The 24,892-nt window shown below is 40.2% G+C and overlaps 2 protein-coding genes across 2 annotated transcripts in view; one reads left to right on the top strand and one right to left on the bottom strand.

Annotated features, from left to right (window-relative positions):
- Positions 1-3,017: 3,017 nt before the first annotated feature.
- Positions 3,018-4,566, top strand: LOC129179000 (D(4) dopamine receptor-like). Its single transcript, XM_054771771.1, has 2 exons — positions 3,018-4,055; positions 4,411-4,566. The coding sequence occupies exons 1-2, from the start codon at positions 3,018-3,020 to the stop codon at positions 4,564-4,566; spliced, it is 1,194 nt and encodes a 397-aa protein (XP_054627746.1).
- The window catches only part of kcnd3 (potassium voltage-gated channel, Shal-related subfamily, member 3), a 132,516-nt gene continuing 111,775 nt past the window's right edge, over positions 4,152-24,892 (bottom strand). Inside the window, exons 5-9 of the mRNA XM_054780595.1 lie at positions 16,158-16,259; positions 14,340-14,372; positions 14,137-14,229; positions 12,770-13,023; positions 4,152-7,733 (exon numbers count right to left, since the gene is read on the bottom strand). Of these exons, the coding sequence (XP_054636570.1) occupies positions 7,559-7,733; positions 12,770-13,023; positions 14,137-14,229; positions 14,340-14,372; positions 16,158-16,259 (657 nt within the window). The 3' untranslated portion in view covers positions 4,152-7,558. The remainder of the gene's footprint in view (positions 7,734-12,769; positions 13,024-14,136; positions 14,230-14,339; positions 14,373-16,157; positions 16,260-24,892) is intronic.

Here is a 24,892-nt window from a genome sequence, read left to right as displayed (position 1 = left end):
AATCAACGAGAACAATCAGTGATAGAAAACAAGACTCTTGAATCCTTTAACCCTGATGTGTTCTGGTTAAATTTGACCTATTTAAAAGTAATATGTAGCTTTATGGCTGACAAAAGAATAGGATCTTTAAAGCACTATAGGCTAAAACATGGAAAAATTGGCCATGGCCGATCTATCCCTTGTCTCCATACAGATTGCTCATGTTCATTTAAAACTCTTAATGCCTTGCAAGTACAGATATTTAGACACCATGTAGACTCGGTGTCATCAATGGAGCTTGTAGAGTTCCAGCTGTTACCCAAGTGCATGTTAATAATGATGTTTGTTGTTCAAGCACAGACTACGCAGTCGGCATTCTGGTGTGTTGTAATTCGATTGCAGGGCTGCCTGACTTTGCGGAGGTGTTGCAAATTATGTTAATTAGTGAAAAACTGACTTTAGTTGTCATATAAAACACATGGTCTAATGAGCACCTTTTGGGCTATGACTTAGAGCAGTGGTTCCCAAACTTTTCACAGTCGTGTACCGCTTCAGAAGCCATGTACCTTTTAATCCTGCACACTTCAAAAACATAAGCCTTTTATTAATTAACTTGAAATACTGAACTTGATTAATTGGTTAATTCATTTGATAAGTACCGTAATTTCCAGTGTATAATCCGCACCGGTGTATTAGCCGCACCCGTTAAATTTAGAGAGAAAAAATGATTTTTACATACATAAGCCACACTTGACGAAAAGCCACAGGTGTCCACGTCATAACATGGGATATTTAGTGCAAAGAAATACGTTATACAGAAAATAAATACAAAATAAACCTTTAATAAAATGTGTTTTTTCCAAACAGAGGTGCAACAAGGCTATTTAAACAGTGCAGAACAGTACACAGCTAGTTAAACAGTGCTGAATAGTGCATGTAACATAGATAACAGTAGCCTAACAGAAAAGCCATGCATCGCCATCCTCTTGGGAACTAAAACCACCAATGTCTTCCTCTTCCGTCAGAATTGAACAGCGTCATAAGTTCCTTCGTTATACACATCATCTGAGTCTCTCTTGCGGTGTGCTCTCGGTAGCTTCCTCTTCATCATGGATTATAGTCCAGCCTTTCAACATCCATTGATGGTGTTTTTTCTGCTCCATGTTGTAAGGAGAGACTGACAGACTTGTGGAAAAGTTGCACAGTTCCTTCTCTGACAGCCAAATCCATCGCCTTTAACTTGAAAGCAACAACATATCCATTTCTTTGTCTGTTTTCTATGCCACTACATCGAAACAGGAACCGAAAGTCAGCTGCGCCGCCCGTCAATGATGTCATCAGCGGTGGACTCTCAAAAATGTTAACGTATAAAACATAAATAAGCATTTAAGGTTACTTTTACCCTCATTGAAGACGTGGCTGTTCTCAAAGACACAATGCGGCAGTGAGATCAACACGGACACCACCTTCCTGTTTTGGTATGAATTATTGCTTGATTTCAATAGTGTTTCTCACTTTTTTTTTCAATCAAATGCTGGCGCTTGTAACTTTATTTGGCTCCATTTTGGGTTATTGCGATGAGAAACACTACTGAATTCTGTAAATAACTCATGGCAAAACATGAAGGTGGTATCACTGTTGATCTCAATGCCACATCGTGTCTTTGGGAACAAGAATTGCTGTCACGCCCCCACCACCCATCCCTCTTTTTGACTTTGGACTTTTAGGATGTCTGGGATCCGTCCTTGAGGGGTGGTACTGTCACGCCTGGTGTGTTAATCAGCGTGACAGGTTGTTTATGTTTGCTATTATGCCTCAGTTCCTGTGTGTACGCCCTTATTGTGTAGTTATTTTCGGTTCTGTCCCTTTGTATTTGCATTCGTCTTTACCCTCTTAATTACTCGCACCTGCCTCTAATTTAAGTTCCCTTTCTATTTAGTTCAGCCTTGTGTATGCTTGTTTGTCAGATGCCACATGTGCTTTTGTTGCGCTTATTTGCCTGTTGCTGCAGTGCAGCCATTATTAAAAATATTCTTTTACTTGCACTTGGGTCCTGCTCAGCTCTGCATTCTGGAGTCGTTGCTACAAAGCCAGAACTGACAATTACATCTTCAGTGAAAGTCAAAGCAACCTTAAATGTTCATCTATCCCATTCATTTCTCATGTATGTGTATTTTGAATAGTTTTTGAAAGAATTGCAAAACTATAAAAATGTCTTTTGTGTTAACATGTTTGGCTTTCTGGAATGGATTAATTGGATTTACATTGTTTTATTATTATTATATGATTATGTCCTATGGTAAAAATTGATTCAGTTAGCGTCCATTTCGTTTACTGTAGAGTCAGACGTGGAACAGATGAATGAGTCTAACCTAACATCTGTGTACCGTACACAGCCATAAATACGATACAATGAGGAAGGCAACGATAGTGGTGAGAGATGCTGGAGGGCCTGCCACACAGCTTGGAATGATTCATACACCTCCTTTTCAAGAGCATGGATGCAGCCTATTGTATGAACACAGTTTGCATGGAGAAACTGTCAAACACTTCAAATTACAAAGCACTTGGATTCTGAATTACAGAGTGTGCATTTTGCATGCACTACAGCGCTCCTTTTCTAATAAAATCCATTTTGGATAACACTAAGCTTTTTCTTTATAGCATTTACAGGTTATGGAACCGTCTGCATTTTGTTTTCATATGCTAATACCATTTGTGTATTCCTACAAGTGGAAATATTAACTTCCTCTGTGGTTGGAGCCACGTCACTCACCATTAGCCTGTTATTTGCAGGTTGTTAAGGCTTGAGCAAGGTCAGCCATCTTCACATGATTGCAGGCTAATCAACTAGACCAATCAGTAATAGAAAAAACCCTCTTGAATCCTTTAACCATCTCATTTCTTACAGCTTGTAGCGCGTGTGTTGTAAATGAAATCAGCATGGTGAAGTGACTGAGAAGCAGGAGCTGATTTCTCCAGGATGTGTAGAAAACATTGCATCTGTAAAGTTCTGTAGAGGAGGAACAACGTGAAGGATGGATGTGCACATTTCCAGGAACGACACAAACGTGCAGGCTGAGACCAACACTGATCTGGCGTTTCTCCTATTCAACTGCACGGTCTTGACTCTGACTCTCGTCCTGGGTTTACCCGGGAATGTGTGGGTGTGTTGGATCGTGTTCCGAACCAAGAGTCTCCAGACGAGCAGCAACGCGCTTCTGGTCAGCTTGGCTGCCAGTGACCTCCTCAAGTGCTCTGTTGACACGCCGCTCTTGCTTGCCTCCTTCCTGCGCTCTGGAGAGGGTAGCCGCGTGCCGGTGGCTGTGTGCGCCCTGCAGCAGTTCACCTGGGCCCTGTGTTGCTGTGTGCAGCTGCTGACGCTGGTCAGCATCAGCGTGGAGCGCTACCAAGCCATCGCATTCCCTTTCCAAACTGAGCGCAGGAAGGCCAGGGTTCGCTTCTGGATCTTGTCCATCTGGGCATGCGGCCTCATCCTGGCTGGAGTCTCCCTGACTCTCTCCAAACAATCCCTTTTCTATGCACTCTGCCAGCCGCCTATCGCTCACGACGATGGCCATCCTTGTTATTCGGATCCGTTTGTACCCTACGTTTTGGCACCTCTATGGGGAATGTCGCTGACTGTCATCGTCATTCACTACGGGAGGATAATCAAAATTGTGAGGCAGCACCGGAAGAAATTGTTCAGTCGTGGAATTCGAGTGATGCCAACGGTGTCAGAGCACGTCTGGAGCTGGCTGACTGACCCAGCTTCAGGACCACGGTCAGTTCCGCCGGCCTCCTGCAAGCCGATGGTCGCACGCCGGTCGACGCACCAGGTAGCTGGTGAGCCCTGGTCCGATACTTCCGCTGGACGAGCACAGGGGGCGCCCCCGGACATCGTGGGAGCGGTGTGCCTTCTGACGCCTGGGGTCAGGGAAAGGGGGAAGAAACAGGTGGAGGGCAAACTGGCCAAACGCTTTGGGTACATTATAATCGCTTTCACGCTTTTTTGGCTTCCCATGGTGGTCATTTTGCTATTGAACAACCTCATCACATGGCCGGACACTGACAAAGTGAGTTGATGAGTATTTATGTCATGACTGTATGATAAAAAAAAATTATTTGTCATAATGAATTTATGAAAGGTACTGGAAAATCAATATTAAAACCAAAAATTCTGAAACTGTTAATGCAGATTTATAGTGTTAAATGTTTCTATTATTCTGAACAATCAGTACAGCTACTAATTATTGTCAAGTGAATACATGGCCTTTGACTTTGATTCATGGTAATAATAAACTGGTCCTGGGTGTACCTCACCTTCTTATCCGCAGTCACCAGGGATAGGCTACAGCTCACCAGTATATAAAATGGATGGATAAATTGAAACTTCATGAGACTGACATGCATCCTCTAATTGTCATATAGCTGCTGTTGGAGTTGGAGACATCTGCCATGGTGCTGACCTGTGTGCAAGCTGCAGTAGATCCACTCATCTACACGTTAGTCACCAGACAGTTCCGCTATGAACTCAGGAAGATCTTCATGTCTTTTCCAAAGTGTCCACTGAAACTGGGATCCTGAACTTTTAACATACATTTTGAGTTTCCAACTGTACTGTAGATTTGGGCAAAGTACCCTGATTACAAATACACTAAAATTCAGCAGTAATAAAAAAGAAGGCGGGGTTGGACGTGTGGGTGGGGGTCGGGTGGGGGGTAAGCCAAGAGACATGCAAATGTGGCAGATATAGATGTTTTATCAGGCGTTTCACAGTTGGGACACAAGACAAGGTCATAAATAATATCCAACACATGACAAGATACGCACAGCAGTAGTCTCAACAATAACAGGTGGCATAAGAGGGCAAAGAGTGAGAGGAACAACGACTGAGCTCGGAGAAGACAAATGAGTGTACATAACAGAGAAACACTATAAAAGTATCCAATATTGTTGATTGTAAATAAAAAGGCTAACATTGTTCACTTTGAGCCGCACTTGGATTCTGTTATTTCAAAGTAAACGTTTAATCCCGGTCTCGGCTACATAACATGACAGCAACCTCACATCTGCTGTTGGACTTGATGCTTTCAACACAATGTTGATGTCTTTAACACTGCTTTGAAAATAAGATAATAAATATCTGCCTATGTGTGCTTGTCTCTTTTTTTTAACGCCTGCTTTACCAAAAATAGTAATAGGACTTAACACTTCCTGATGCTACTCTGTAGAATATTTCTGGCTTTGTCTTGGTAGAACTATCCTTAGAATTCAGGAAAACAGCAAGACTTAGGGTCGTGATACACTGATATATAATACAGTTTAGCATCCATGCTGGCTGCGATGATATGGTTTTTTAGTACAAATGCACATAAACCTTTCTTTCCATTGACTGCACATAAAGTCATGGAAAAAATGTTTAGACCACCCTTGATTCTTAGTTTCTCGTTCATTTTAATGCCTGATACAACTAAAGGTACCTTTGTTTGGACAAATATAGCAATTACAACAAAAATAGCTCATAAGAGTTCATTTTTTGGCAGTACAATGCTATAGCTATTCATGTGAGAACTTAAGTGATTTTGGTTATTATGAAGAAAACCATGGAAGTTGCTAGATATCAGCTCTTAAATTAAACTCTTATGAGTTATATTTGTTATCATCATTATATTTGTCCAAACAAATGTACCTTTAGTTGTACCAGGCATTACAATGGATCAATAAACTGAAGAAACAAGAGTGGTGTAATATTTTTTTCCATGACTGTATTTCTTTATTTTTTAAAAAGGTCATTCTGCTGTGATGATAAGTTACTAAAAATCTACTTCCACACCACCCGCAGGCCTGCTATTGGACCACTTAAAGTATGACATTTGAGCAGATTCTAACTACGTATACCATGATATGCTGGTACATCTATAGCACTGTCTGAGCTCTCACGATGACCATTTTATTTCATCATTATGAAGACTGGAATGGAAGTGAATGTACAATCTCTGACACGAGTACAGAGCTGTTGGGCTCAGAATGACATTCAACAGGCCAGGTGGGAGACATCAGCTCCAATGTGAACACACCTGATAGGTCACTATCCGTAGATTTCAATGGGCTTCGATGGCTTCTAACATTATATGATTGTTCTGGGAGTTGAAAACACCTAGATGGTCTACCGTTTGGCTGTAGCAACCAACACGACAGACCTGCTTCCCTGCTTTAAGGTACCCAGAAGATAAAATAACACTAAGGAGGACAAAAATTACAAACACCAAGGTTTCCTAACCACATAGTGTACACATACTCAACAACTTTGAAAAATGCCCACTGAGTTTGGGGAAGAAAGAACGCTTTGACAGCTATAAAGACTACTGAAAGCATACGGTAGGTCACACAGGAGGGGTAAGGGACAAGCGGACGACGACGACAGAGAGAGGAATACAAATGGAGAGGAGAGAACAGCTTCACTGGCTCTGCCAAACGATGGTCAAATATTACAAAATATTCTATTAACAGTATTCACAGACAACCTGGGGTCAGAACATGTTAGTGTCCAAAATTCTCAGTGAATGCCTTGTGCTTTTAATTGCTGTGCCTCTCAATTCAAAATATAATTTCATGTGTTGAATAATTTAGTTAGTTTGAGGCCCGTCCAGCTATTACAGCCAAAGGGCAAAAAAAACAAGGGCGGGATAATCAGATATATCTGCACAAATGAATGTTTCCAACCAGACAGAACAGGCACATTTTGTATATAAAGGTTCATAGCTGAGGATTTTGGACATAAATGTGTACTTTGAACCCTTAAGAGTGGCAGCTAGTCAAATATGCCATATACAGAGCCATAGATAGACTTCCAGAAGTACTGAAAGACAAGTTTTCAATCAACTGAAGTGACCACATTCACGCGCACACGCTCCCATATAGGCACATACCTTCGACCCAGAACGTCACAATTCTTCTATCTAGGTAAATTGCACACACACACACACACACACACACACACACACACACACACACACGTACAAATGCACAAATATGAAATTCATCTGCCAACACAGACATTCTGATCATATGTACCTATTCCTCAAGTGGCCTGATACTGAAAGTGGTAATGGATGGTGACACATTTGTGTATTAGCAGGTAAGTGGACCAGAATGACACAAACTAAAAGGGCACAGTTAAGTCATTTTACAACAATGTCATTTTTTTCCCCCTTGCTTTTTAAAGAGTCAAACTGATGCAGAAATCATAAAAAGGTGCTTTGTGCTCAGTGACATAGGAGTTGCTCTGGGAACACACATACACACACACGTCCTTATCTAAAATGATCTCTCTGTCAAGCGCACACGCGCGCGCGCACACACACACACACACACACACCGATTGACATGGATGTATTGTATCTAATCCCTTTTCAGTGCAGGGAGTCCATGTTGTTACAGTACATGGCCAGCAGAGGACAGGCCCCACCGTGGCCAAACTCAACGTCTTCCTCTTCCAACATCATGTCTCCCCTTGTCCCTCTGTCTGTCAAGGTGAGTCTTTAACTGTCTCCCAGTATGACACTCCTGCCCCTTTTCACAATGCGGACACCTTCACAACGTTCTGGTGGGCGGGGCCTGCTGGCAGATGGGCATCGCCCTCAGGGGTCATCACTGGTGGCGTGGGGATGCTGATGATTGCTGTGGTGATCTGGCTGCCCTGGCAGTTGAGGGGTGCTGGCTCATCTATGCGCATGTTCAGACTGGAGCGGCTAGGAGGTAAGGGAGAAAGAAAAGTTGCACATCTATAAAAGGATTCCTGAAAAAGTAAAGCATAAAACTGCTGAGATAGTCGTTGGTTTGTGACTGCAGGCTGCCCTAGCAGAGTTATAGTGTAACTTATTTCTCCCCTTACAAAATTTTAGGGAGCCACATTTTCAGAAAGAAAAGGGCCGAGGGCCAGACTTCTCCCTTCACTGTGATTTGTTTCTATAATGTCAATCTCTGCTGTTCATTTCACCAAATGCCTAATGTAGTCACAAAAAAGTAATATAATCATTAATTAAACATAATCAAAGGTGTATTTTTCTTTGCAACAAAGACTGTTACATAAATATCCCCATTCTGATATGACCAAATTGAGATTACATGGACAATACGGTGTTCCCTTACTCCATCGCAGTTCAGCTTTCATAGACTCGCTCTTTTGCGGATTTTTTTTGGTGCAATTTTAGTGCTTTTTAAAAAAAAAATTACAGCGTATGACCGCTGTTACAGGCGTTACTGGCTCTTTACGAAGAATTGCATTGTGGGAAGTTCAGTTTTGTAGTTCTGTGCTTTAGTAAGGTTGCTGTGTTTCTCTCTCTTATCCGTTTCTTCTGTCTGCACCGCCCATTGTCTTCTTCATCCTGATTGGCTGTAGCCCATTGTCAATCAACCTCCTTCGTGCCATTTCCTGTTGTGGTTTCCACTGCTAGCAAACTAGCTAACCGTGTGAGTTGCTTGTTAACTGCAATAAAGAATAGAAGAAGAAGAAGCTAACTGGCTGTAGGGTGCCATTACGGAATAAATGAATCTTCGGTTCAAGGAGCAAAATACGACGACAGGAGCAATATATTTTAACAAGGTATCCAAAAATGCTTCAGCAAAACGGCGCCAGGACAAAGGCACGGTCATAGGAGTGAAACATGTGTGAGTCACTTAATAATTTCTCGTGTCCAACCTAGTAGGTTGATCATTAAAATTCAAACGAACTTTGAACTTTGAGAGTGTTTAAACAAGAGAAATGTGAGAAAATGTTATCGCTTGTCTGAGAAAAGTGTATAAAGTGTATGGTGAGGGGTTTTACAGCCTTAAAACATATATAATTGTTAAAAAAAATAACGTTGTCTACTTCGGAGATTACACTTATTGCGAGCTATTTTGGGAACCTATCCCCCGTGATAAACGAGGGAACACTGTAGCTAAACAGGACGATTAGGAGGTTTTTGTCTCCTAAATGTCTCTTGTGTTATGTCTGCTTCATCTTCAGTGAATTCATTCCCTGATTTAAGGAGAGAAACAGACACAAGGAGACCTGCATCACACCCGCTCGCTCATTTTGCTTTTATTAACCATAACAAATCAGCAGAAGTAGTCAATAACAAATTACATTTACCAGCTTTACTTTCACTGAGTAGTTTTCTATTGTATTGTACTTTACAACATTTTTATATGTTATATTATGTTATGCATGGCTGAATAAAATAAGCTAAGATAAGATGCTTTCCTGTCATTGCACACAACATACAGCGAAACTTGGTTAGGTGGTGCCACTATCATTTCTAACAGCGTTCAGCCATGTTAAAAGAGACTAAAATGTATAGAGATTAATGTAAGGAGATCAAAAGGTATACAAATATAAATATCAAAGTTCCTCCCACATTCCAAAAACATGCATGTTAGGTTAACTGGAGACTCTAAATTGTCCATAGGTATGAATGTGAGTGTGAATGGTTGTTTGTCTATATGTGCCCTGTGATTGGCTGCTGACCAGTCCAGGGTGTACCCCGCCTGTGGCCGAAGTTAGCTGGGATAGGCTCCGGCATACCCCCGCGACCCTAGTGAGGAGAAGCGGCATAGAAAATAGATGGATGGATGGATAAAATGTGGCCAAATATGCAATGATTGTATATATAGTTCTCCATCTTAACAGCAGTTAAATTAATTAATTTATTAAGCAAAGCATACTGCAAAATATCTTTAATGCATTTGACTTGTTGCTGACTCGCGCTGACGCTACTGTTTGGGTAGTTCAATAAAGTAAAAAAAAAAGCTGGGGCTGGCTTTTCCTCTCTATAGAAGGACGGTAGCGACAAGCACCTTCCAACTCATGCACAGTGAGGTGCTGAGCATACATTTTTACATAGAATGTCTTTGTTTTTGTTATAAATGTCTTGGTTAACATCATTAACCCGTTCCAGAAGGTCCAACTCAATCCAAAACGGAGTCTAACCAAAGCAAATGTTCCCATAAAAATTATGTAAATCCAATTAATCTTTTCCAGACACCCAAAAATGTCAACATAAAACGCATTTTATAAACATTAATTATAGTTTTACATGCAGAAAATAATGCGAAAAATAATTAGAAATGTGAGTTTTGAACCCCCCCCCGACACAAAACCATCAATTAACAAAATAACAAAAAATAAACACATTATTCTGCGGCAGCCACATTTTGCAAAAATATAAAAAATACATCAAACTAAATATCACCGTTCCAGAACTAATAAACATGCGCATCGCCGTTTAATAGACAATGAAAAAAAAAACAACCGCTGGCGGCAGTGATGTCGGTGAGGATGCCTTATGTCTGGCGACGTGTGGTATGTTTCACTACGGATGCTGTAAACATGCTGTTGCGATCATATGCAAGTATTGCGAGATGCAATACTTGTGCATGTGATCCTAGATGGCGCTGTAAAAAACCTGACGGTATTTTGGGCGAGTATTTTTGGGCGAGTATTTTGGGCTGGCCAAGACAAAATGTTATCAAATATTTTGGTTGTTAACTGAAAAACGTACCAATGGGCGTACGTTAACCAAGGTACCACTGTAGCCTATTTTGATACAGATTCAGCCTCATTTGTGTTCATAAAGATTTGAAAATGACGTGTGTATTTAACAGAAGACCTGTACTTACGCAAGATGGTGGCGTGTACACACAGCGAAGCCCAGCGTCTTTTTCAAATTTGCAATTTTGCAGTTATTCTTTTGCTCATATTGAGTCTGGTTTAACATCTTACATTCGACAAGAGCTTTTGGATAATGGATTTCGTAGCGCCAACATTTTTGAGCGGTGTACACACACCACCTACCCAGCCAGAAGTGCTCACAAGAGGCGTCGAGAACGTAAACAAAGGTGAGGAAGGCGCAGAGGGGTACGAGCTAAGCAGAAGCTAACGCCGCACAGACTCTCCTTACCGAGCATTATCCTCGCTAATGTGCAGGTTTTAGTTAATAAAATGGACAAGTTACGACTCCACATCACCCACAGAGACTTTTGGACTGCAACATCATAATTTTCACAGAAACATGACTAAACTGCGGAGTAACGGACAATTATATTGAACAAGCAGTCCGCCACACACTTAGGGCTGATCGTCATTATTCGTAATCGTGATGAAAGAAAATCCTCATTATGTATTCACTCTTGACGCTCTGTGATTGGCCAGTCACACACAGCGACCGCCCCTCCCCAGACACTTTGTTCAGACTGCAGCCACATAGAAGCAGAGTGGTGCCTCATTCATGTACACGGTGCAACTGGCAAGTTGAAAATGGCTCGTGTGGCGTTGCCCACTGCCTCCGCTTTATTAGGGTTTCCTCCGCTCGCCTCTATTTGGGTTTGTATCTAAAGTTACTTGGTAAACTTGTTTTGTAAAGTACGCGGTGCATTTGACAAGACAGCGCTGTGCAGGCTTGTGTTGTGTTGTCACTTATTCAACTCAATTGGGGTAGCATGACCGCTTTTTTCTTTGAAATGTATTTGTGTCTTATTCCATGAAGTTATCATAAAACAGGCATGGTACCTACAATATAAGAATTTTGTTCATTTTCAGTTGGAAGTACACAGACAGTGGTAACAGTATCATGCATTGACTGGCCACAACATTAGGTGCAGAGCTGCATCATTCTGCCTGTATGGCTATCATACTAGATTATATACATAATTGTGGTCAAATATTACAACCTCTCAATCATTTTTTTTCGTCTGCTTATAATTTGTCTGGTGATATGCAGTTGGAAAATTTAGTTTGTAGTACTGAACGCGCTGCTTTTGAGAAAGCTACAGTGAACAAGGCTGACAGAGTATTTCCCTGTTTGCCATCACTGGATGTTTGCATGAATCACCAACTTCACACAGATCATTAAAAATAATTAAATAATAAAGTCTTACAGATCACTTACACACATACACAGTACACATATAGCTGAATAATAAACAATAAATATAGCGACTTCTCATCAATCCATGTCAATTTCAGAGTTAAAATAAGGTACTGATTTAAGCCCATTTCCGGTTAAACCACACCCACTTCCGGTTTATGCCCCACCCACTCCAAGTACAGCTATGGATATGGAGAATTTAGATGGGTGAACAGATACAGATACAGATAGCGGTGTACTCGCTCATCCCTAGTATTGTTGTTGCACATACTATGTTTTTTTGTTTATCTGAGTGTTTTAGCTCAGGTGGAAAACGTCGCAAATGAGATGTTTATTTACAGGGATCGTCATTAGCGGTGCTCTTAAAAAAAACCCCAACTCTATTATTAGTCGACTATGGACAAAATCGAACAAATCAGACGTGACTATGAAAATCCTTAGTCTAAGACAGACCGAGACATTACACAGGCTGTAGAAAGTCATGGTGTATAATAAATGTTTCTGCAAACATTATATTGGCAACATGTTTACAGACAAAAATTGCCATTGCCAAGTGTGAGGAAAGGCTCACCGCAGCCTCATCTCACACTTTTGCCCTGTTGTTCATAAGTAAATACAAGTAAATATAAATAAAAGTGCAAATTCAGTGATTTTTACTTAAGAAAATATTAAAAACAATTGGAATCATACAGATGTTATGTTCGACTTATTAGCTCCATTGTGTTTTGTGTTTGTTTTATGTTAAATAGGCGGCTACTTTTCAGAAAAAAAAACACCCTCTGCAAATCAGTGTAAACTTGAGTTAGCTTACTGTGGAAAGGCCTATTCATTTTATCCCAAGTATCATCTTATGTGTTCAGAGCTGTCAGTGATCCTACCTGGTGCTGAGGGGCTGGATGTGGATGGTGCTGAGCTCCTGCAAGCCTTGTTGGTGTGCATGCGTCAAAGACTGCATGTGTGCCGGGGCACTTGCGTTCGGTAAAGGGCTGTGGTGCTTCTTGCTTCGGCGGGTGCAACACGTGCCCGTGACGCCCTCTTGACTGGAGAGGGAGGGGCTTCGAGATGGGTAATTCTGCAGCCCTGCATCCAGGTAGCTCTGCTGGTAATACTGCTCATCCACAAACTCATGGTTCTACAAAGATCAAGAGAACGAGACCAAACAAGAGAAGATATGCAAATTTTCAAATGTCCATAGCAAGAGCTCTCAGAGCATCTTCACACTCAGGACGGAGGTACAGGAGTGTAAAATGTTAAAATGCAGGACAACCTGTCTAAAGAACTTGTTCTACCCCACTGCCATCAGACTCTTAAACAGCTGATCAGAACATTACACCACAGACACTTTAATACCAACCTGAATACTTGAAATACTCTTTTTGCACAGCACACAGCTCTTTCATTTGTATATACCATTTTTATGCCCTAATATACAATAAACAACGACACACAAAGTGTTTTGAGGGCAAGACATAATTGGTGTAATGACAACAAGAGGGCAAAATTGTTCAGTGACACTTGAAAAAGTTAGTATGTGCCCCATGAAGGTGATATCCTCTTGTAGCTTACCCGTGGGACAAAAACAACCTCCAAACTAACCGCATTGCTTGTTTGTTTTAAAAACAAAATGTCACTGTGGTAAAAAAGTCACATTTGGAGTCCAAAGACCAGCTAAGAAGCTAGGCGGATAACTCTAGCTAGCTAGCTAGCTAGCTATCTGCCATTAATGTAAGATACAGCCAGTGACAACTCGGCAAAGCGTATAAACAAAGATGCAAGAAAAGCCGAACGCAAATAGGTTTGATAATGGAGTTATCATACACGTTGGCATTGATTGACGTAGCCTGTGTCAAGCTGTCAAACTGAAGCCACTGAGGTTTTACAGACTAGTTTTGATTGCCGCGGCAATACAAGACAAAGTGTGTCCTTTGTTGGCTCAATACGGGTGTTGGCAACCCGACGTGACGCAGCAGACATGTAGGGTTTGTCATCGCACGCCTTTCAGTTTTTGTGATCGGCTTTGAAAGACATTTATATGATATATATTATATAAGATATGTAAAGCTGTTAAAACAATGTATAATTGCTGCCACCTACATGACTGGAGTGTAACAGTATCCAGATGATTTGAAATGTTATGACTGTGTACAGTTATCTTTTCTGGCATTAAGCTTGGAGGAGAAAGAAAAGACACATTGTTAAAGCTCATTCTATTAATAATCAAATACGTGGGCATGTGTAAACTCACAGTGGTTTTCTCCAGACAGTGCAGCAGGTGATGGTGCTGGCTCTCTAACAGAGAGGTTGACTTACTTAACCGTTGCTCCTCGTCAATGGAACCCTGTGATGATGAATGCAGATGTTAGAAAATGAGCAGCATGCTAGCTTGTCTTCAAAGGAAACACTACTCAGATGCAGGAGGTGCAATACCGGCGGCCGCTGTCTCAGTACCTGATCTGAAAGGTTCATCTTGTATGGAAGTTGCTTGAGTCAGAGAAGGAGACAAAGCAGAACAGACAGGCACCGTTTTACTAGTGTTTGGAGTTCAGCACTGAGATCAGACAGCTATCAAAGTCTCAGTCGCGCCATGCAGAAGGCACAGGGTCATATTATCAGCATGAACCCCGGAGACACGTCAGCTGAGATCGATGGAGCCAGCACATTGATTTGTGCGCCTAATGGATGCACAAGGCCTAACATGTTTCCTCGGGCTTCTTTTACTAGCACTACGGCTGCCTATAGGGGAGTTAATAATGGCTTGTTTTCCATAACTATTTCTGTTTTTGGTCATGTGTTTATGTGCATGAAGAATAGGGCAATATTTCTGCTTCTGTTGTGGTTGGACATAAAGCAATGTGACTCAAATAAACAACTCAACCATGGGCTGATGTAGGCCCTCTAACAAGCAAACTAACTGTAGAAAATATGGTCATATTTTCCCAATACAGCCATTTTTTTGTTTTATCACTGCAATCATTTATTTTGGAGTTGCCCCTTTGAAACATCTGTTTAATGAAGACAAGTGAGACCTTTTCACTATCATAAATCAAAAAAAAAACAACTATTGTCATGTTTTCTTGTTTGCTTTGTATAATGAAAAGAAAGCTGTCAGATTAACTTATATCAGAAAATGTTTGTTCTCACTACCTCTGCATGTAAACGTTTCTTTGAATTGCACAAAACTACTTAAATGATGTTTTATAAACTTTGTCAAGGGGTGGAGCATGCTGACAGTCAGCAGCTCAAATGATCCGTGACATCGACAACCCTTACACCCTTACATAAAGAGACTGAAGCACTCCATCGGCACTCCTATTTTGAGTGCTTTCTGCAAAGCTTCGGTATGCCAGGAACAAAATATATCAAGTGAAAATGAAAATAAAATGCACGTTTATCTGAGAATAGCTATCTGTTGAAAAAGGTGAAAGCATTGGAGCGTCAATAATGCTGCACTCAATCACTTTACACTGTTTTTTTTTCACAATGTAAAAAGGAAATGTTATTTAATTATTGTTTTTAGGAAAGCATCACTAATAAGAGTGGAGACCGGAGCAGGCAGGTAGAATACATTTTGTGCAGAATATGTAACCTGAAAGAAATTGGTGATTGCAACATGTTGACAGGGAGGGAGGAACGCCGCACAGTATAGAGTGATAGTGAAGCATGTAGGATGACTCTCGCTGCGCAAAAGAGGAAAAGAACAAGGACAGAGCAGAGGACCAAATGGTGAAAGTGGTGAATGGTGAATGAGAGCTGCTGTGAGAAGATGAGACAGGCTCTTTCTCGTCGTGAGAAGCTACCCAATGATTGGGCAAACACGGCAACAGTGATCAGGGAAGCAGGCAGGGCGGTGCTAGGTGTGTCATGTAGACAGAGGGAAGATAATAGGAGACTTTGTAGTGGAATAAAGAGGTTCAAGAATGTATGGGGCTAGAATAGGGCTGATTAGTGAGTGCGATTAAATATTTCTTTCTTCTAGATAAAACCATAAACAGTCAAAATAACCAATTTTACTCATACCAAGGAACAAACAGTCTGAAGCCTTTCACTGGCTGGCTGACACTGGAAGTTATTTAACAGACTATTATGGATGCCAAACAAGTTCTAAGAACTTGTCAATTGAGTGACTTAAGATTTTCTTTTCTGCTTTGAAATCCTAAATGAACAAATTTCATGGAACTTTCTGAAATGCAGAAGTTGGACTTTTGTTGCACATCATCATCATCATCATAAGAAATGTAAGTAGTAACATGTGTTGTTGGGTCTTACCGTAAGCTCCAAAGCTTCATTGAAGAGGCCATTACGCTTGTTGTGGAGGAAGGCACTGGAGCTCCCTGTCTTAGATATTCGTATTCTGGCCAAGCGGGCTTTCTGCAAAGAGCAGCAGACAATGAACGTGCACGTCAGTCGAAGGCTGCACCACCTTCAGTGTGAAACTGATGGGGGAATCATTTTGACATGTTCCACTGATGAGCTACAGCACTTTCTCATGCTTCATGTATTAGTTGTGATCTTATGGATCAAATCAAACATATGCTGCTAGATCATTCCCTCTGATCTCTGGTGATAATTCACTCTGATCTCCTGTGATAACTCACTCAGATCTCCTGCTATACTTATGAATGATTTATGGACACTGCATGATAACACACATTCCTTGGGTAGAAAATCACTGAGAGCAGCAGCAGCAGCAGCTAGGATTGCTGCAGGTAAGCCCTTTAAGAATTAAGCAGAGAAGCGCACCAAGAAGATCAGGAATCCAATTTATGAAGGCTGTTGTTGTAACAATTAAAAAATCTCTATTCTGATCCATAGTATATTAGCAGTTCATGGTTTTTGCTTATCAGTCTTTTCTCCCATAACAACAAAATACATAATTCACAGATAATCTTTAGGTTGGCCCGCTTTCTACTGAATGTGCATAAAGTCACAGTCCTGTATTAGTTTGTGTGGGAATGCTGGAAAAGCTTTCAGAACAACTGCTTTTAAAAGGTAATGCAAGGCCTGACATCTCAAAGGCCAGCCATTTTGCATTAAAATTGTCTGGCAAAAAAATGTTTACTTCCTCGGCGTCTGTACAGCCTATACATGTTATTGAGGTGGGTCGGTTATGTGAGTATGTCCACAGAATAATTTACATACAGAATACTGTATTATCTTCAAACTTTGTTATTTTAACATTCAGTTATACACCAACATCTGAACATGACGTTCCTTTTAAACATTAACACTTGTTTTCATACAAACTTAGACATCAACAAGTTGTTCTGTTTGACACTCTCAAGGCCATAGGACTATATGCTTCTATTAAATCATGTTGCTGAATAATACTGATTGGTACTTTTATAATAGAAGTGCTTAGCGTTGGGATAGTCATGCAAGTATCCCTAATGTTGTGTGTTGCAATGGTGTACTGTATGTGTGCTTGTCCCTATAAATGCACATGTTCACTAACATGAGGTACCGACCTACTTGTGTTGTATGATTACATTTCTAAAAGCGCCAGAGTGTTGAGCATGCTAGACTGTGCTCTGTTCCTTGACTATTACAAGTACTTTGGTTAAAATTGGCCTTTTCTAAGAGGTGTTGTACCTAGGTCACTTGACACCATTGTGCCAAATAGAAAACAAGCAGATGTGGATCATGGAATAAACTAAAATCCTAAAGGCTAGATTTTACTTAAAAATATAAGAAAATTGTTCCCGTGACCCTAATGAGGACAATGAGTATAGAAAATGGATAGATGGATGGAAAAAAACAAAAGTGTACATGGTTATTTGCAATTTGACAGTGGGCGACAGATAATAGTGTGTTTGTTAGACTTGCGCCCTTGTCATTTGACATTCAACTGTATTTAAAAAAATTGCCAAATTTCAGCAACAGATAACCTAATCTAATCTAAATATACTTTACATAGGGAGCATATGAAAACATCCTGTTTGCAAAAAAGGGGTAGACATACTGTATGTCTCGCCTGGTTGGCTGAATGATGCTTCATCACACACCATTATTCATTTAACATGTATCTCTCACAAATTAACACTATTGTACCCACATTTCTCACAGACCTTTGCGGTAAACCTTTTTTATGTTGTGTATTTGTGCTCAAACATTTGGATTGTCTCTTGGACAAACAAGTGTGAGCATGACTGTGGCGATGGTTGCCAGGCAGCGTAGGGGCGGAATGGAGGGGGTGTTAAGAACATGCCCTGCTATACTGAATCCTTTTTTTTCTGCAGACCTCTGATAGATACCTGGTCCTTTGGGATATAAGTGGTTGTTTTAATGGCCCAGCTGTGCTTTGAAGGAAGTGCTCGACTGAAGTATTGCAGGACATACAAGAGTGTAAGGAAACTATAGGCAGATGCTCTCATTAACACCTACGCACACACGACATAACCAAAGTCATCAACACATTGTAAAGCCGTGTTGGAGAGCTCTTTCACACATGCACACAAAATATACTTATTTTCATAAGTCCACAGAAGTGGCCGCTATTTAAGTGTTGATTTGCATCATGGTTTTAAATACTTGATAGATTCACACCTTTTATCTCTAAAAGTGTGAGTAGTACATTCTGTCTCATGCAAGTGTTACTCTTGTAGCTGATCATCTACAACCAAATGCAGTGTTTGTCTTTCCACCGTGAAAAAGACAGAAATAAACACTTAATGGTATGGTATGTTGAGAATATTGAGAATACTTATAATAATATAATTATATATTATAATTAATATAATAATATTGAGTACATTGAGAAGATATATAAATACTCAAGAAAAAATATTTACTGAATCACGCAATTTACAAGTCATTTCTGTATAGAAATGAAGCAATAACATTTTGGGAACAATAAATATTGTTAAATTCAGCATAATCTGTTATTATTGTAGTGTTATTGTAAATTGTTGATGACTTTAAGGACTGCATCAACTCTTTTATGTCTTTGTAGCCGAGACAATGTCATCGTCAATACTTATATGTTCAGTTCCCTGATGTCTTCTCTGGTCTTCTGGTCTTCCTTTTAATTTGATAAAGATTTTGCAGTTAGCGCTCCAAGTGTCTTGCCTTGTTTCCTTAAGTTGTGTCCTTTCTTGGGAATGTCAGCATTGGGTTTTGTCAGATATTCATTTATGTAGACCTTTGTTCCTTTCAACTTGCTTCTCTACTTCAGTAATTCCACCTTGTTCTTTGTGTTGGTGAACTTCACGATAATAACAGGCCCGGTGTCGTTATTCCTGCCAGACATCGGGACACACATTCACCCCCTTTGATTGCAGAAAGTCGGCCATCTTGTTCTCTGTTGTTCTCTGGACTGTTCCAAATCATCAATCTTAGACATCATTTGCAATATAATGCGATCCTTTTCAACAGTTGCTTCTTGAAAGCATCCATGTTTTCTTCCAGCCAATGAATTTGTTTCTGAAGTGACGCATTACGGTTCCTTAGCATGTTCCGTTAAGTAATTCACATGTCATTCATCTCCTTGCAAGCTTTAGATCTGTCTTTCCTCATGTCATTCAACATCACCATTATCTCTTGTGGTATATCTGGTTCCTGGCTCTTTTCCACGTCCTCCTCATTTGAGGCGACAGAAGTCCCTTTTCTGCCCATTGCGAATGCCCATTTTTTGATGAGTTAGTTCCTCATGCCTGACGGTATTCAAGCCAATGGTGCCAGCAATATAATTATGATCGAGTGACATCACATCACATGCCATGATAAACTAATGCACAGTGTGTTGTTTGCGTTTGTGCTGAAGAGTAAAGTCCAAACCAGCATTTAAAAGGAACACGGGTGATATATTACAAGATTGTTTACATGCAGCTTAATGTTCTGTGGCTCAGGGAGTAAATAACTATCTAATAGGGAAACTCTTCGGGTAGGAAAGGTCACCCATTCAACAAGAGCTAGTGCACCAACAGTCACACGTGAGGCTCAACACTGACGGAAATGGAAACACTAAAGGGTGTTTGGTGTTGTGAAAAAAGCCTTTGATAAAATACTCACGTCACTATTTCATTGATGGACCGAATGGAGCGCTTTTCCCCATTAAAGAACACAACACATTTGATTTACAATGGAGTTTCAGCTAAACCAAAGAACAAAAAAAAAGCATCAAACATTGAACACACCATAATATCAGAGTGATGCAGAATTTGGGTAGTTGAAGTATGTATAATGTTTTCACATACCTGACGGCAATGAAATTAATCCTTCCACCAGGTGGTGCAGTGACATTCTGCAGTTATAGTTTGCATTATTATCATAAAAAATGCCCAGGGCCCCAAACATTTTTGTTGGTTTTACATAAAGCATCAACATGAAGCATCAGCATGTTGTTTCAAAGCTCTAAAACACGTAGACATACATTTTCAGTAAAAGATTTAGGATGAGAGATGTAGGATACCTAATACCTAACCTACCTAATCACCATCCAACCTAACACACTGTACACGTTTTTGGAGCACCCACAGGACCTGTGATGCAAACTCCACACACAAAGGCCAAGTGATTAAACCCAAGACTGTCTTGCAGATAATCTGGCAACTAACCATCATAGAAACCATTTGCATCTGCCCATCTGTAAAAAAAATAAAAATAAAAAGACTTGTAACATTTCAGGTAAAATACTTTTAAGAAAACCTGGCGGGAGTTCCTGAAGGTATCCAGCTTCAATGGATGATGTAAATACTTTATTAATTCAGAGAAGTCGTCTCCTCTGACACCTGCAGTCCACAAAGATACGCTTCTGTAGTAAAGACAGCTTAACCTCAGACTAACTGTGCTCGGAGACTAAATGCTTTGCTAAACCTGGATCACCTGCTTTTCGTTGACACCACCTTTTATCAAACAAGCTGTGATGTTCAGGATGTTTTTCTCTATTGTCAATATGTCTCATTTGCTTTGGCTACTTGTGGCACCATCACAAATTACTACAAATGCAAAGAGTATGCGGTGATATTACAAGACCAGATGGATCACATTAAGATGACTGTTTCTACTAAAAATGATCGCCAAGAGCAAGTTAACAAATGACAATAAATGACCTATATTGTAAGGCAAACTTGAAATGCAACACAGATTGGTGTCTTCCCACCTAACGAACAACATAAACACAACATAATGCACAAGCACAAAACAATTGTCAACTGTCCATGTATCTTCCCATGATTAACTGTGGCTACATACTGAGGGATGCTACAATATTATCTCTTTAAGTGAGCACGTTTAGTATAGCCATTAATTCACTGCACCAGGACAAATATACAGATACCCTTGCACATACCTTGGGTGCAGTTAAAATTAAGCTCATTTAAATTTCCTCCCAGCTCCCCAACCTGTTTTTAATCCTACTGCTTACCTTGCCTTTTGTGAGTCTTAGTTTACATCTTGCAGCAGTATCCAGATCGGTTAATTAAACCTATCTGGGATATCATTACCTTTATGCAAATATTCTCAGGAGAGCAAACAAAGCATACCCTCTGCAGATTGGACACTTTTTTCATGATTGAATCATGCGGTTGTGTGTCATGATAGGACACTTTGAAGTCAGTGTTCAATGGACAGAAGCAGTACCAGTGATGACAACAGGAGCAGAGGGAAGGAGAGGAGACTAGAGAGGAATGTAACATAGTATTGTTTCTGTTGCAGCTGTGGATGCTTCCCACGCACAGCAACTGGGACTATGAGAGATTTGGCTGTCTTTCAAGTGCCAGTCAGACCAGTCAGGGTAATTGTAATGAGGGCTCTGAATTGCTAACAATTACACCAGAATTAAGGTGGCTGTGGAATGAAGTGGCAAGGCCGGGCAGGAGAATATAAGAGGACAACAGAGGAGGTTGAGGGAGGAACTCTCCACTTGATCGATTCAATAATTTCCCCCCTCTTGCCCACAAAGCTGCCCTATCCTCATCTTTTAAGTACTGTGAAATGGCTATCCTATTTTACTCCCAGTTTAACATGCACTTATTCTAGGAAATGAGCTGAGGTATAACAGCTTTTCTGGGAAATACAACTGGTTGCGGTAATACCAGCTGAGTAAATGATGTTTTCTATGTTAAATAGGTAAATATACTTGCTAAATAGTTGGCTTAATGGTCAGGAAGGTCACATGTCATTAAGGTTATGGAGCATTAAAGAACACTCTATGTGCTATGTGGGTGTGGGATGTAATGGCATAATGTAGTATAGGTTATCACATGCCTGAGTACGTTTTAGCTGGGGTGGGGCACTGAAAAGCGAAACAATCGACCATAGAAAGGCAATACATCAATCTTGTTTCACTGACATGATCGTCTTTTGCAGTGATTAACTTTTGTCTGCCAACATATTCCAAGCACATTAAATTTATGTGATGTAGCATGTAATGAGCTGAACACATAGTGGCTGCACTTGCTATAAAACAGCAGTAAAAGCCCTCTCATTTGCAACACATAATACAAGACTAATGCTGTGTTTGACTTGAGAACCTACTTTGCAATGCTAGTTGCAGTTGAACCATTTAGCCCCAGTCATGGCTGTACTCCACTAGTTATAAGATCACCTTATTCTTAAATTAGACGTGATTAGAATAGACTGTATTTGCCATTTTGTTTTTTTTGAGACAGACCTAACCTGGTATCTACTGTATGTAACTATGATGCAGTACCAAAGGCAGCAAAGAAAGAGCTTTAGTTAATCAAATATAATATGCAATCTACGACACGACAAATTTAATATACTGTACTGTAGTTTTAAAGCGGGGGAATCGCTAATGACACTTAATCCCATGAGCTCATTAAAGGCAGACTAGAGAGATTTAAATTCATAAATAAAACATCACATTATAACCCCATTAATGACACTTTATGCATCAATGTGTAGTTAATTTACCTTAAAATAATTTACCTTCATTTAGACATGACAACAGCGTCTGTCATTGCAAATCTAGCGATCAATACTAATGGCGGATCAGCCTGGACACCGTTTATGTTGTTGAATGCGATTAATTTGATGTCCGACCATTGGGATATATTACAGTGGTGTGAAAAAGTGTTTGCCCCCTTCCTGATTTCTTATTTTTTTGCAGGTTCGTCACACTTAAATGTTTCAGATCATCAAACAAATGTCAATATTAGCCAATGACAACACAACTGAACACAAAATGCAGTTTTTAAATGAAACTGCTTATTATTAAGCTCTAAAGCTTTGGGATTCCAGAGCACCACAATGAGAGTCATTATCCAGTGAACCTTCCCAGGAGTGGCCGGCTAACCTAAATTATCCCATGAGCGCAGCGACGACTCATCCAAGAGGTCACAAAAGACCCCACAAAATCCAACGAACTGCTGGCCTCACTCGCCTCAGTTAATGCCAGTGTTCATGACTGCACCATAAGAAAGACACAAATTTTTAAAAAGTGCAGTTTTCCTGTAATGCTTGTCTCAATTTTGCCAGAAAACATCTTGACGATCCACAAGACCTTTTGGGAAAATACTCTGTCGTCTGATTGTTGAAAAGCTTAACTTTTTGGAAGGTGTGTGTCCCATTACATCTGGCATAAAAGTAACGGCGCATTTCAGAAAAAGAACATCATACCAACAGTAAAGTTTGGTGGTGGTAGTGTGATGGTCTGGGGTTGTTTTGCTGCTTCAAGAAGGCTTGCTGTGATAAATGGAACCATGAATTCTACATACCTTCCAAACAACTTCAGTCCTGATCATAAAGGTTGAAATTTTGAAATCAATCAAATATCTAGTATTTGTTATAAAAACTGAAGATGATTGAAAGATTTATGTACAAAAAGTGGGTTGCACAGTGTAAAAATTATGTGATTATGTGAGTACTATGTGATTTGTGCTTGGAATAAGTATTTTATTACTACTTTCTTTATCAACACACGTGTTGTGCTAGTCGACTCCAGCACGTAATCACCGCTTTTCTGGTCAGTGCTCATGTGACATGAATAGATCAGTTCAATTTTATAAACAAAAGCCTGTATATGTAGTAAGTTACCCTAAAAGATGCGGAAGTAACACATGCTCTTTTTCACTTATTAATTAGTATCGATACTTCATCAGTAATGGCAAAGCGTGGCCGAGGTTTCTAGTCATTTGATACTTGTGTGAGTATCAATATATCAATATCATGGAATCGCTACGCCAATCTCTATTGCTGGGGCTTGGGGGAGACAACAATTAGTTGTTGAGGAAGTCTCATGTTTATGAACCAAGACTAAGATTTTAATTAATTCACGTAATCACAAAAACATCGGAACATGGAATCTTCTAAACCAAGGACCACCTGTATAGACAAAAGTACAGTATTTGTCTCTGTGGAAAGTCAAAATGGCAGAAAATATTGTTGGTTCCCCCTTTGCAGCGATATCAGCTTCCATTGTTCAGAACTTTCTGAAAGATTTTCTAGTGTGTCTGTGGGAATTTTTGTCTCTTCATCCAAGTGGACATTTGTTAGGTCAGGGGTCACTGATGGACCTGACAGGGGCCTGCTAGTTCAAAATCTATGTTCTATATCATCCCAAAAGTGTTTGATGAGCTTGTGGTTAGAGTTCTGTACAAGTTCTTTCACATCAAATTCATCCAAGAACTGCCTAATGGTGATGTGTGAGTGTGCCATTGTGAATGCCCACAATTAACTTACCCAATAGGGTTATTTGTCCAATAAAAGCTATAAGAACCATTAGTTTGTGCCTCTTTTTAAAGCACTGTTTATGCAATAAAAATAATGAGTATATCTGCATGTATGCATTAACTAGCTTTAAGTAGCTTTATACCGTATGGCAATATTAAAATGATCAAATCCTCGCAGCCGCCTGCAGGCCTGGACAACAGATGTGGTATAAAGCTGCAGCTCGTCATTGGAGAACTGCCATGACAAAGCTGTCATGTCTTACTGTATGTGCGGCTGTCCACTGTGTTTACCTTTTGTTAAAGCCTATTCACATGACACTACGCAGCTCCAAACTAACCACAGACATCTCCACACATTAGGTTAATTATTTT

This window comes from Dunckerocampus dactyliophorus, chromosome 1 (genome assembly GCF_027744805.1).
Source record: "Dunckerocampus dactyliophorus isolate RoL2022-P2 chromosome 1, RoL_Ddac_1.1, whole genome shotgun sequence".
NCBI classification, from domain to species: Eukaryota; Metazoa; Chordata; class Actinopteri; order Syngnathiformes; family Syngnathidae; genus Dunckerocampus; species Dunckerocampus dactyliophorus.
This window is presented reverse-complemented; position numbering and strand designations above follow the sequence as displayed.